At 36.4% G+C, this 15292-nt stretch overlaps 1 protein-coding gene across 2 annotated transcripts; it reads right to left on the bottom strand.

Annotated features, from left to right (window-relative positions):
* Window positions 1-398: 398 nt before the first annotated feature.
* LOC103995050 (peroxisomal fatty acid beta-oxidation multifunctional protein) lies at window positions 399-15133 on the bottom strand. 2 transcript variants are annotated; one of them, XM_009415540.3, is made up of 18 exons: window positions 14897-15133; window positions 14631-14702; window positions 13576-13638; window positions 13421-13477; window positions 13191-13258; window positions 13016-13097; window positions 12849-12904; window positions 12025-12327; window positions 10919-11005; window positions 8673-8847; window positions 8343-8464; window positions 5754-5917; window positions 4290-4544; window positions 3576-3697; window positions 3348-3469; window positions 2024-2172; window positions 1443-1581; window positions 399-745 (listed from the first exon to the last, which is right to left on the bottom strand). In XM_009415540.3, the coding sequence occupies exons 2-18, from the start codon at window positions 14665-14667 to the stop codon at window positions 698-700; spliced, it is 2049 nt and encodes a 682-aa protein (XP_009413815.2). In that variant the 5' UTR covers window positions 14668-14702; window positions 14897-15133; the 3' UTR covers window positions 399-697. The 2 variants fall into 2 exon arrangements, with proteins under 2 accessions (XP_009413815.2, XP_064935860.1); XM_065079788.1 differs by having other exon boundaries at window positions 14875-15124.
* Window positions 15134-15292: the final 159 nt, after the last annotated feature.

The raw sequence follows: 15292 nt of genomic DNA, 5'->3' as shown, positions 1-15292 counted from the left end.
GTTGCTTTGGTCAAACCTTTATTTGTGTCAGACTCAAGACTGGCAATTTTCCCATGAAGTACTTAACTTGGGGGTGATGACCGCTCCAATGGTCTCATTTTAGTTTAATCCAACCTTTCCATGTACTGGCTTTGGATATTTGGAAGGGGGCAAACGGGGATCTTAGAACTGTTAGTCCGGTGGCGGTTGCATGTCTGGCGCCCCATCGAAGTCATTCCTTAAAGACTTGCAAGCAATTGTGACTAACATTAAACCCCTACTTGACTTTTTTGTCTGCCAGTCTTATGGCTCATGGAGTTACTAATTTTTTGTGGAGCTTAGTGCTCTTACTGTCCAGTTTTTTATTTTTATTTTTTACATTAAATGACGTATACGACGCTCACTTGTGGACTCAAGCATAAGATCTATCACTTTATACAACAATATATTAACCAACTTGAATGTCTCAAAATAGATCTTCCTGCCCAGTTTTTGAATACACAGAAGTTGCATGTTTCTTTCGAAAGGAAAAAAAAAAACATCACAAAGGTTGTGAAAAGGGGATGATGATATAAATATGGCTAAGTCCTACTGCATCATTCTTGGTAGTTTGGCTAACCAAAATCCCTAAACTATCATCAGGTACTTGTTCTGTTTATTAGAGCTGCAGCTAATGAAATTGCAGTGGCACTCACCAACCTCGATGGTCTTCGCGGAGTTACATCCGAGCCTTCATTTGCGGTGATTCCGCGACATGCAGCATGCTCTGTACAAAAAAGGATAATGATTTCAGAGTGATTAAAGGTGCAGAGCAAATTACATTTGGTAAACAAGCAGTCCACTCTGTTTGACCTAAGCAGAGTGATGAAAAGATGAATGGTTTGTTCAACATCAGCAAGTGCTGTCTAAGCAACTGTTTTAATAAACCATGCAGTGGATTCCCTTTCTTCCAACAATGTCAATTCAAAAGATCAACAGGTACTCTATACATTTGCTGCCCATTGGAGGGAGATATTTCTTGAGATGACTCATGAACTCGATTTAGTTTCACGACAAACTCAAACGCAAAGGGAAAAATGGAAAATCAATTCTTAATGGACAAAAACATGTAAGATATTCGTTTAGTTTGTTGTGTTTTATTGAGCAAAGCTATGTATAGCCGGAAGCCATTATGCATAATATGACATTGTTCTACAAAAATGGTTTTAGGATCATGCAACTTAAGATGGCTTCGCAAAAAGCTTTTGCAGAAGAAAATTTTGACTGATGACAATGGGGAAAATAAGAAACATGTGCAATGCCAAGGCTGGTGCTTGAAGCAATGCCAAGTTCGTGCTCCATTGTCTTTTCCTACTTCAAATAAACTACATGTGAATGCAAATTGTACAAGGACACTAAGTAATCATGGCTACTTCAGGAAGCAGGAACATATGTAAGTTAGAGGGTAGTGAGAAGTTTCTTACCAATGGCAGGCCTTTCATGGCTCTTTCTTCCAAGTATGGTGACGGTTTGAAGAAGTTTCCATACAACTCTGTCCATTTGTTGAGCTTTTCATATATGCTACTAGACCCGACACTGTCAGCCCAGTATACGATACCACCCCTTCAGATAAAACCAAATTGTTAGGGCGCACAATCACAGATTAAACACACAAGTCTTCAGCCAGTGTGTGCAAAGGAAAATCTTCAGGCACCATCAAACATTAAGTTAATAGGAACATTAAGTTAACCCTAAAAAATAACAGCTAACAAAGGAATAGTGGGACATGTAAGCTCCGGTAACATCTAGCATTGTTTTTGGTTCTGGTCCTCTGTTTTTCTTTGTGAGGAAACATGAAAACGGTCACAAAAGTGGTTGCCATATGTGCCACCATTGGTAATTAGTAGATGAGAGCATATTTTTCAGCCCTACCAACATAGGATAAAATTGCAATAGCTCCAGTGGAGCAACACAATCCTACCATGGGATACTGGTTCCTGATCATACGGATGGATATATATAGAAGCATGCTTGGAGAATGTAATCTTTATTCAAAGGTACAAACCTGTAGTTGGGAAAACTCATTCCAAGAACAGATGCAACATCAAGATCTGATGCTTGAATCACAACCCCTTCAGCCAGGACCCTGCATGCCTCATTCACTACTGGAAAGAATATCATCTCCAGAACTTCTTGGTCACTGAGAGTAACAGGCTACAGAAAAAAAAAAAAGATATTTATCTTGTATCATCAATTAAAATATTTAAGTTACACAGTCACATGAAGGAAATGATACACAGGAATATACAGCCACATAAATACCAATACACCAATCTACCATAAAGAGAAAAGTGAGTCTGTCACTTGGATCTGTTACATTTTCTTCTGAAAATGCCCTTTCTTCCATTGCCACCAATTCCACATCCATCAAATTAAAAAAATCATATATGGACTGCAGATTTTATCCAATTCTGCCCCCTGCCTCCATCTCAACTTTATTTAATACCATATATTCTTAGGCACACATGAAACACATGACAACATCTTGGACTCTCACCAATTATTTATATTTCCACTTTTTCAGTTAGTTTAATCTTCTTTTCCATCACACACCTCTCTGTGGTGTGCTTTGTTTCTTGTCCATTCTGATCAATTCCTAATAACTGTACTTGGATGTATCAGATTGGACCTGCCATACCATCCGATGCATCTCTTAGTGCAACTAACTGTAGAGAGCTCGCGGCAGTAAAGAACATTAGTAATCAAGGATATCATCTGACTTGGATCCCATTGGAAAACAAATCTGATCTCATAGCCTTCTAACATAACCATGGTTATGCATTCAATACCGTTAATTTTATTTTAAAATTATTGGTCAGAGAATCAAGCATCTGTGGACCATGTACCAGACCTTTGCATGCGAATGGCTGTTCACAGAGTTCTGCCAGATACCAGTGAGGCCTAGCAACCTAGCCAATTGATCGTACAAGGCCAAAAGATGTCCCGTACATGAGGCTTTCTGTCATCAATTTCTGAAACAGTAGGTGAAAGACCTAATAGCATAAACAAAACAAAAGAATATACTAAAACTGCAAAATAACTATTTTATAAAAACACCAAAATATATGCTCTTTTAATTATCTTCCTACTTAAGTCTATTTAAAACACCATGAATTTTATGTAAATATGGTATACGAGTACATAAAAAAGATTTGCACTAAATGTTGAAATCTGAATCCGATGTGACAAAAACTTAAAATTACATGATTTCCCCCCTAAAATTTTAAAGAGCTGTACGTCAATGTGTGCACTCTCATGGTATACACATATAAAAAGTATTAATACACATACACGCTTTACTATATAGATGAGGCTGGGCAAGTGACTACCTTTCCGCCATGCATAACATTGGCACGCCTTCTACATTCCTCTATGATAGGTTGCACACTGGAATCAGGCTTTGGGTTCTGTCCCCTTTCATATATATAATACCCCTTGCCATTATTTTTCCCTGTCAATAAAGAGCCCATTGACATACCACAACAAGGAGAATACGAAGAACAATTGGGAGAATACAGGAAAGAAAAACATTAAAAAACAATAAGATAGACTCGTACCATTTCGTCCATGTTTTACCATCAATCCTACTAGTTCAGACTCCAATGTCCGACCCCTAAAGGTAGAAGCGAAAAAGTCTTTCACTGCCAAAGCCACCTCATATCCACTCACGTCTTGAAGTCTGTTCATTTGACAAATTGAACAGTTCAAGACGGCAAAAAGATGTAACACTGGAATAATAACTGATTATATTATTTTACAAAGGCAAATTGCTATCCTGTATAGGTCTAATTTATGAACATTATGTAACTCTCCAAAATATTTAAGCATGATAGAAACCAGAAGGATTAATATATATTCAATATATATAACATAGATAAGTTATACATAATTATATGCAACATCTTTATATAATACATGTAGGCCTGCTTGCATGCATAAATAGTTAAATACAAACATGCATCTTATACATACATACATACATACACACACACACACACATATATAGTTAAATTTCACTATGCTATTTTGAAAAGGATAATACTTGTGTCTTGGCATGAACTAAATGTATAATAAAGGAATAGTCTCGTAGAAAAGAAAGTATAGTTCCCTTGCGAGTTGCAACTACTGTTTAAAAATATGGTTTTTTTAACACGAACAGTTTTATTGTTTCTAAAATAGGGGAAAACAGTAAAATTAATGTATTCTTGTTAGTCATTGTTTATGCTCAAGCTAAAGATGAAATAAAAGAATTAGATGCATTAATAACTTACTGAAAAGGGCCCATTGGCATGCCAAAACTGCTGACTACTCTGTCAATTCTAAACAAATCCACACCTAGATTAACCAAGAATTGTGCTGCTTGGGTATAAGGGAAGAATGTACGGTTTACTGCAAAGCCTGTGCAGTTACCCACCACAACAGGAACTTTTTTAATGGTCTTCCCCACGGTCATGAGATCAAGGATCACTTGTGGAGATGTCTTGTCTGTCCGAACGATTTCCAACAGAGGCATCACATGTGCAGGACTGTGCAATACCACAATAAAAACACAATCAGATTTTCCAATGAAAAATAAAATCCAAGAATCACTATGTGTGTTTTATGGAAACGACAGAACATGATCATGAATTTGTGTTTGATGCAGTCTGGCACTCATGAGGAATAAATATAACCATATATATATGTAAGTACAAATAATACAGCACTTTGTGCAATTTATTTTGCATATGATATCTTTTGACAATAATTTTTGCACTCCAAATGGGGCACTATAATATGCAAATAGCTTGTACATGTGCAATCATCCAACCAGCCTTTCATCTTATTGATGTTTTATAACATGCAACTAACCAGTAGACAGATGTAATGATCCAATTCAGGCTGAACACAGACTCCCCAAAGCTTGAAATACAATACGAGCTTTGTCAGTGACACAACTTGAAGCTCAGGCATGAGGATGTGAGGTGGTCCAGATTAATCCTAGACCAACTTCATTAGAATTGGGCAAGGTTGTGACAAACAGGTCAGTTTGCAATCTCCAAAACTGAAAATCGGTTCATGATGAAGTATAAAGGATCTTGCATATCTATGTGGGAACCGATAAGAAAAATTGATGCACAATTTGGGTCTTGGCGTTGCATTATGAACTTCAGTCCACAGCTGTTTTCGACTAAAGGCATCCAGAACCTGTTCCCATTCTTTATCCAGGCCAAAAGATTACGTGGTAATTTCCCAACTTGGCCTAACAGAGCTAGTGAAAATCTCGTAAACCAGCACAACTTGGCATTTAAATAATAGCCACGGACATATATTAAAAATTAATCTACTAAACAATTCCAACATTAAAGTTATATTTCAACACATACAAGGAAATGTAGAATAGTTAATGCAAGATTACACCTTTGAAAGTTCAATTTTTATCAAAGCCAAAAGAAGATGAGACCCTTTCCCAACTTGGCATAGTGAGCTAGTGCAGATCTAGCAAATAGAAACTTGAAAACCTAGTAAAAGACATAGATCTGTATAGCACACTTCGATAATACAGGGTAGAATTATTATCCAACACAACGAAAAAATGTAAAATATTTGATGTAAATTACTAAATTATTCTTCAAAAATATGTTTCTTTTCCACCTTCATGCTTTTACTCAAGGTTTTTGCTTTTCTTTTAATAATGTTGTTTTCAACCTTCCTCTCTTTCATCTACATGCTAAAGCAGGAAAATTGTCACAGACCTGAAAAAATGTGCCCCAATAATTCGATCTTGAGAATGAGTCTTCTCACCAACAATATGGAGATCAATGGTGGATGTGTTGGTTGCAAAAATGCAATGTGGAGGACAAGCTTTTTCAATTTCAGCAAATATTGACTGTTTAAGTGAAACCTTTTCAACAACGGCCTACAAAAAGAGGAAATTTGTTAGAGTAGTCTTAAGAAAAGAAAAAATGATAAAGGCCTTCAAGATGCAGTTAGCAAATTGCAACAATGAAAGAATCCATAATTGCTCACTAGTACTAGATTATATAACGTTAGAAGATACTAGCAACAACAATAACCATATCCAAAAGAGTTTGTTTGGCCATGATGGCTGAAAAGCATTGTCTTGAAAGAGAATACAAAAATCTTCAAACTTAGGTGGTATCAAGGTAGCATGGTTTAAAAAATTGGCTGATCTAGGCCCATAATGGCTCATCCCAGATCAGAATTATGCAATCCCTTGCAATCATAGCGATATAGGGTGAAGTCAGACAGAATCAACCAATTCATCCACTTCTGGAATAAATTAACCATCCGAAGGTCTTGGAAAAGGAGGAAAGCAGGAATTTTTGAAGCCTGTCCACCTGCTCTCGTCACTGAGTAGCAGACCAGGACATGACCTGCAAAGATGAAAGAAAACCAGAGTAAAGAGGTCCAATTCTATCTTTACAGACCACCCTGCAATCATCAAAAGCAAGACTGCAACACCACCAACGAACTTTGCAGCAACGCAAGGACCAATCACCACCCAAACTTCTATCTTCCAGTCTTATGTCATTTTAACCGCTAGATCTTAAAGTTTTTGGGGATTAATTTGACTAATCCATACATAATGTACTTGGATCTAGCATGACATAATCCATATGATTCTGATATAGTAAATTTACACTTTCGACCCTAACTTTTTATACTTGAAACATAATTGAAATTTGATGAATTAAATTATGATCCATGTCAATCTATGTCTGACTGCAATTCAAGCAACTTTCCTACACGTTTTGACAAGGACTAAAATGGTTATCAAACATAAAAATATTATTTTTTCCAATGATTGAAATTTCATACCATACCGAAGTTTTGAGCTTCGCTCGGTATGGTACGGTACTGTGTACTAAGCAGTATATCTAATTTAGACGTAAAATCTTCCGAAAATATCTAAAAATAAAAAAAAGTTAGGATAGAGTTTTTAAGTTAGAAATAAATATAATAATAGTATAAGTTTAGCAAAACCAATATAAATTAGATAAAAATAGTATCATATATCTTTTTCGGATTTTGAGAAATAGTCTTGTGCAAGGTTCGTATTTTGGTCCGTTATGGATTGCTCTTCTGTAAATATTGAAATATCTACAAAAAAATTATTTGAATTGTCAATTCACAAATCGTTGTTTTGTAAAATTTATGAGAGTGCAAATATGAGAAAAAAATAAGTTTGAGGTAGTTTAAGAGAGTGTGAGAGTGAAATAGGGGAGAAGATGAGTTTAAAAACCCATGAGAAAGGGCTCCAATGGTCATTTTGATCGTTGGAGCACTGTTACAGATCGGTAACGGTCAAAATCGATTGTTATCGAGCTGTGTCGGACGGTAACGATCAAAATTTCGATCATTACCGTCCGATATACCCTTGTATCGTCCGATATAGGGTAATATTGAGCATTCCGCTCGGTAGCGGGCAGTCCGCATACTGGTATACTGTTGGACAGGTACATACCGCCCGTACCGGGCGGTATTATTCGAAATTAAAAACCCTGATTTTTTCAGTGTGATTTTTTTTCAAACGTAGTGAATAAACCTCTAGATGGATGATCCAAATGAGTAATGATTGGTTAAGCAGTAGTAATTTCTTCTTTGATGTAGCTATCAAAAGAGAATGATGTCATTTAATTGTTAGGAAATACAAAAGACGCAATCATGAGGAAGAAAGCAGTGCAGGAAAACATTATGGAAATGAGATAACAAAGTGAGGAGAAATTTGAAAGGATGCCGGGGAAATATTGAGGATTTAAGTGACCATTTTTTTATATTGCTAGTGGGGATAAGGATTAGCAAGCACTAGATACTTATTGAGGACACCAAGCACTAGACAGAAGAGTCACCTTCAAGTTTCAACAGATGCTTAGCATTATTGCATGTAAATGAGTAGGTGGAAAGAATCTATAGGTTGAAACTTGAGCAGAAGAACTCTGGTGTGTACTTATATTTGTTAAATTTTGCATTTCTATCTATTGGGCAAAAGCTGACACCATGATCTAAACCGGTGATGACAGATCTTGAATAGAAGTTCCAAAAACATCCCACAAACTGAGCTTGACTTTCTTTTCCAAATTTTGTTATGTAGTTGCACTAAATCTAGCCAAAAACAGGCAAACTTTATTAAATCTATGGCCAAATTCCATCTAATTATATGATACCTTCCAGGTAATCATTTACTGATTTCAAATGGTAAAGCCGTAAAGGACATATTCTTCTCACCATAGTATATCATAAGCTTCAAATTTTCAAAATAAAATTTCAACTTGATTACAATATTCTAGCCCAAAAACAAATTTTGGAGTTGGAAGAGTAACCTCGATAACCATATCGACATTCTTGAACTCTGAGTAATCCAAAACACCTGTTAGAAGTGGCAGTGCCTTGTTCATCTTTTCAATAGTAAACGACCCTTTCTTCACAAGGCTTTGAAGGTTAGCTGCCACAATTAACGTAAGCACAATTTCCTTAGAATCATGAAATTAACGTATACATCATATAATAAAATATGATGAATAAATGATCCTCAAGTAAAATTATATCTGCAGCAATTATACGATATTAATGGTTTTCCCAGCATCTGAAGGGAAAAAGAAACAAGAAAAAGAAATCTGGACTTGAAGTGAGGTTAATCACTATGAACTTACCTTCTATCATTTTCAGTCCTTTCTGCAGTAAATTTGAATCAATTTCCTTGAGGATAACAGGTGTATTGTTTAAGATCAAGGCAGTAGCTATTCCAGAACCCATTAAGCCTCCACCAATTATGGCGACTCTTTTTATTTTCCTTGGTCTGATCCCAACATCAGTAACATTAGGTACCTGCCAAAGACAGTTAAATGATAGAAAATTAATCATATCTAGAAAATTAAGGTTTAAGTTTGAAACACATCCAGATTCTTTGCTTATGGAAAATCCGAGTCATGAAAGAAAATGAAACAAAATTATCTGCATTCTGAAGTTTCTTAACCTAATCATATTAGTATAATATAATATCACTTCTGGTACACCACAGATTTACGTCCATATTGTAAACTAAAAGAAAGGATCCAAGGCTTGGATGCGAACACCTGAAACATATCCCTAACCCTTGCAGCCAAAGATTTGGCTTATTAACATTCATAGACTTCATTTAAGTTGCTGAACTGCGCATGTATAGGAAAAAGCTGATATTTCACCAGAAAGTCAAAGAATCTGACACTTGGAGACACCGTGAAATTGAGGATCGGGCTTAATAACAATAATAGAATTCATTTTAAGTTGCTGCAGTTTGGTACCTATACAAAGTGGATGTTTTCACAAGAAAATTAATGAACTAGAGTCTAGACCCTTGGAGGCACACAGGAATATCCAATATCTGTCCCTGGTCCATGCAAATAAAGATTACGCATAAAAGAAATTCATAGAACTCAAATGAGTTACTAACTCAAGTAAAGTCTACTTGCAGTAAGTAAAAATTCAGTATCAAAAAGTAGAGGGAAACTAAGAATTTTTCTTTAAAAATAATATCTTACGTGGTTTCATGAATATGTCTTCTCATTTAGAGTAGACTATCCAAATCACAGAAAAATAAGATGCAAAATGACATCAATGATTCTTGCTGCACATTGCTCACACTATGTCAAAAATTCAGAATTGCTTATCCATTGAGTAACTATTCTGCAACACCCCGCTCCTCTCTCTTTCTCATTTTATTCGAGTGTGTCAAAAAGACATCCTATGTGACACTACTGAATTTTCTAACAAGAAGATAAATCCGATTAGATATTGATTCATCTAGACACTAAAATTTGGACTTCAAAAGGCAGCAGAGAGTGCAAGGAAGCATAAGGACAAAAGAGATATATCTAAAAACTTCAAAAGTATCACAAAGGCTAGCTGGAAGACAAGTAAAAAAATATTGTAGGCAAAGCAATAAAAACCAGGCCAATTTCCAGGAATCAGAAGGTCTGTTTGTTAGTACAAACTTTGGAGTACAACAAGAAACTGGCTCTTGGAGGATTTAAAGATGATAGTGCTAAGATTCCAGTCAAGTGGATATGCATTTTGGTGAAACCTGATGACTCCACAAAATCTTCTGTATGTTAAGATAACTACATAAATATCAGATAAATGGTATACAAATTACAAACACGAATTTGGTCATCAAAGCTATGGTTTGAGGCTCCAAGTATGCCCACCCTACTTTTGATGAAATATATTTTTTTCAATAAGAAAGCTTTAGCCATGTCACAGTTCATCTTTCTTCTCAAAACACCATGCTCCATTCTAAGTCCTAAGAAGTCCTCAGGGTCTTTAAGGGACTTGCTCAAGCCAAAGTCCTGCAGTTCAAATTCTAAGAAGGCATTCAGAAACATTCTCGAGAAAGATATATATTCAATAGTACAAAACAAACATTGTTTATCTGATCTGACAAAAGATGGTGGCTCTATAACTAGCTAAATACCATGGTGTTAAACTTCTACTCGGTTCTATCTGCATCTTCGATGAAAAATTAATGACCTCAGAATGAAGGCTAAGGCTTTTTCAGAAAGCATGATAGAAGGCGGCTTCAACCTTCTTAGGAAGAGCCACAAAAGGCATGCTAGGTATGGAAAAGCAATAGTGAGACGACACAAAATCAGTTGTTTTGGAAGTAAAACCCCATCAAAAGGCAGGTATATGCCTTTGCTTTGGCTCATGCCACCTCATTCCGTGTGCAAATTTTGTTTAACAGCAACAAAAGCATCAGCAGTTCCATATTCAGTTCACATTTGTCTTTGGAATATCAAATCTTTAATGAAAAAGGAAGGTGAGAAACATATTTCATCTACAAATAGACGATATACCAACAATTCAGAAGAAGTAATATTAAACAAGGGACAATAAAATTCAAAACGTGAAGTATAATTACCTTTGATGTTGCACGTTGAGCAAAAAAGACATGAATAAGCCCCTTTGTAGTACTCGAGCAAATTAATTCCTTAGAAACCTTTGCTTCCTGAAATTAGGACATCAACTTTAGAGCACAATGCTACAAGCAGAAATTGAGCACCTAAAACAAATTGGCAAAGAATGATATCAATGGTTGACAATCCTATGGAAGTTTGTAAAAGCATTTTTCCTTTTAAAATAAGGAAAATTGAGTTTTAGTGACATCATAACTTTCTGGAGTTTTTCATGTTAGTACAAAGTCTCTTTAACTAAATTAACTGATAGTCAATATAAAACCTTGGCCTGAATATTAACTTACTCTGAGAATGCCAGAATTTCATCAACTATGAAAATATAACATGCCTCTGACTTGAGATCATTATTACTACGGAATAAGCAGGACAAAATCTATGCCCATCAACTGCATAATATGGTTACAATTTCTTCTTCCACGTTAAATTGCACGTTGGAAGTCAAAAATTTCGAGAGAATTTACCTTTTACTTGTTTCTTTATACAAACATAATATTTTTCAAATAATATGATACTGTTGTAAAATATTCCACAAGTAAACCATGGACAACTTGTTCATAACATGTGGAAGTGAGCATTCCCTAGCAAGTAAAGGACCAACTAGGGCATTTTGGCTTTTATGCCAAAATTTTAGTGTATAAAAAACATAAAGGATGGGAACCCTATCCATGGTCCACCCAGGGATGAAGGGAAGGACTCTTGGAGGATCATGTATCCAATATGATCATATCACTGAAAATAATTCTGAATTTTTGGGAGTACCTTTTGGACCAAACAATTTATATGCCCTATAAGTTAAGAAGCAAGGCAAATGTACTTTTGAAGAAAACAATAACAAAATTATAAAAAATGATTCTGCACCATTCTTAAGTTTCTGTACTTAAATCCATGGGATAAGTATTACAAACAGGCCCTTAATCAACTTAGTGAGATTTAGTGATGGCATAATATAGCAGAAAAGCAAGTGCTGGTACAGGCTTCTTGCATGGGACTCTATGTAATTCTTGACAACTTCAATACGTTCTTTCATCAAAAACTAGAAAGAAATACATACCTTCAGAAGACCAGAATATCCTCCAAAATTTATACCTTCCTCAATTGCATCAAGGCATGCCTGGTGCTGTGGCACATTAGGTGCTATCCTCTTAGCCTGTTGCCTACCAGCCGTCAGTGTTTCAAAAGCTTCAGAAAGAGAACCAAGTCTATCAGTCCGATGAAGTGAAATGATCCATGGTTTACGCTGCTCTGCAATTTCCAGAGCCCACAATCGTGATGTTTTCAGCAAATCCTCAGGTGAAGCAATAGCATCAACAAGACCGTATTCTTTCCCTTCCTTGGCAATAATTGATTTTGATAGCTGCATTGAAGTGTCAGAAAAGTAAAAAAAACTGTCAATTATGAATGCTAGCTTAATATTTAGTAATTGTCACTTAATTAACTATAATCTAGACCAACATAAAAGGTATTACATTCAAAAGATCAAATATAATGTCATAATGAACAAAATAATGTTTGTTACAACAAAGCAACAAACACGTACAAATACAGACCAAATATAGTTAACCCACATGGGTTTGTTTGTGAAGGGGGTTCAAGAGAACATAAAAGTGGCTGACATGATGACAAAGTGGACTCTAAACTCTAAATCAAGGATTGCAATACCACTCAGCACAGTTTAGGACATACCATATTAAAACTTGTCAGCATGCTTTAAAAGACATGATTTTAATGTATAAAAACCAATATTAACACTGTAAGTATTCCTAGTGGCATTCTTTTGGACATATAAGGAAGGGATATTATAAACAAAACAAAATCAAGATTAACTTGCAACATAGATTAGTCAGGCTGCACTGATAATGGAAAGAATAAACTAACCAGCAACATTTCTATAGCTTTTGGCAATCCCACGAGCCTTGGAAGACGTTGTGTGCCTTTCAGATAATAAGGTCCCAGTGAGACAAGACAATTAGAATATACAAAGAAACCTCTAGAAAATATGAATAGTTTAGAATATTCTTAGAATCACATGAGTTGGTCATCACCTCCCATTCCAGGAACCACACCAAGAGCCAATTCTGGCAATGCAAGCCGAGTTTCGGGAGTAGAAACTCGTGCATGGCAACCCTGAATAATTTTAAAAGTGCTTGATGGAGGTTCTGTGAAGATGTAATTATAAAGAAAGACAGCTGAAGTGCAACAGGTATAAAGAGCACGAACCATCGCTAGCTCCAGACCACCACCTAGTGCAAGCCCTTGGATGGCTGCAACAGAAGGCTTTGGAGCATCTGCATAACCAATAAAGTTTGCAAATTTAAGCCCTTGAAAGAAAGAATACATATCAGATGCAGGAAAATGTCCAATCGGACTGCCAAGTACTCTTTTTTCCAGCAAGAGTATACATAATATTTAAAACAGATAAGTTGTTGTAACTCATAGTGGCGACAAACCTTCAATAACATTGACCACAAGTTCAACAGATGTATCTGGTAGCAGTGACAGATCTCCTGCAAGTAACAGTTGCACTAATTAAAAAATTGCAAATCTTATATGATAGACTATCAAACAAGCAAATTAACAATTTTGCATCCTTTGAGGACCATGCCTGTTTTCTGAACAGCAGCAAAAATATTGATGTCCAAACCACCACAAAACTTGCCACCCTCCCCTGTCAGAAAAGAAATTGGGGATGGCATCAGATCCACATATAAGAGAAATATAATTTAAATGCACCAATATATGGCATCTTTTATGAACTAAATAATGCATGTAAATGCACCAATTTGGCGCCATGGAATGTCAAACGTCATACACATCAGATAATTCCAACTTAAACCTTGCTGCTTGGCAATCAATAAAATTTACCGCTACAATGATAATAGCATTTCTTACGTCTGAAACCCATCAAGTTCTTATTTCTCTTCCTTTCAAAACCTATGAAACAACCACTCGACCATTCAAATAACAAACCATTCCTTCCACTTGTGATGACCACTCATGAATTTTCTTTACTAATTTTGCAGTTGACTAACAAAAACAATTCCTGATGTGAAAACATACAATAAGCATTATGCAGTGTTCCAATTTCAGAGTTCTTAAAACACATCCCAGCTTGCATTTTCTAGCAACCACTTAGAAATTAATCGGAAATCCTATGTGAGATCCAGAACAATGTAAATTTTCCAAAAGCTAAAGATGCTCATTAGCCATTAAAATCAGCATCACCATGCAAATCAGTCCCCGTGACCGAGCACAGATGAGTAAAACCACCACTGAATACTGAGATCAGAAGCCATTACAAGGTGAAGCCTAGAACAGAAAGCATATTAGTCCATTCATGAAACATCCGGTCTCAGAAATTTGCCAACAGTTACCCAGACCTTCTCAAGATCTGGATACCAATAATCTAGAATAAGGAGTATAATACGTTTATCGAGGGGCAATTCACCTCGCCAATCTCGAAGTTGGTAGGTCATCCAGATAATAAGTTTCAGAAGCCAACAAGATAGTCAATTTATGTAATTCTCTTGGTAACTGGTAAAAAACAATCATAATCCTTTCAAAAAACATATATGATGAATTATCAAATATATTAAGTCTGCATTTGCCACGTAAAATAACATCAGAAAACAAGGCACAAACGTAGCATCAGAAGCTCACCGGTTAAGACAATTGCTTTGACGTCACTCCTACTCATTGCCTCCGCATACTTCTCCTTCAATCCAGCAACGACTACAAGAATGTAACCAATATTATTGGCAATCCTCTAATCACCAAACGTAACTAATAAGCCCTCAAATGGAGATCAAAATGGACCATAAGATCCCAAATATTTGGAAAAACAACTAAATCAACAATGAAGGTCCACGAAACGACGAGAAACATGAAAATGATGGGGATTTACTCGGAAGAGCCAAAGCATTAACCGGAGGGTTGCGGATGGTGATGACCGCCACCGCGTCGCTCCCAACGTCCATCGTCACTCGAACGGCCGCCATCAGATCGAGCCCGAGGGATCGAGAACGTGCGTCTCTTCGACTTCACCCGTGGGATTTCCGCCGATCGAAATCGATCTCGAGAGGAGGAAGGAAGAAGGCGATCGACGAGACGACTCGAACGCCAAAGAGCGCGCGCTTGTGGACGCCCACCGCCGACACCGTATGCTGGAGCATCGGGTTGAAGTAATTATTACCCCGACGAAATTAACTAAAATAATTACACACTACGTGGCAATCATTCATGGGACAAATATATGACACGTAGTTTGCACGAGTTAGTACACCGAGAGGGAGTGAACGGGAGTGTGGTTCCACCGTAACGCA

Source organism: Musa acuminata, chromosome BXJ1-8 (assembly GCF_036884655.1).
Source record: "Musa acuminata AAA Group cultivar baxijiao chromosome BXJ1-8, Cavendish_Baxijiao_AAA, whole genome shotgun sequence".
Classification (NCBI taxonomy): Eukaryota; Viridiplantae; Streptophyta; class Magnoliopsida; order Zingiberales; family Musaceae; genus Musa; species Musa acuminata.
This window is presented reverse-complemented; position numbering and strand designations above follow the sequence as displayed.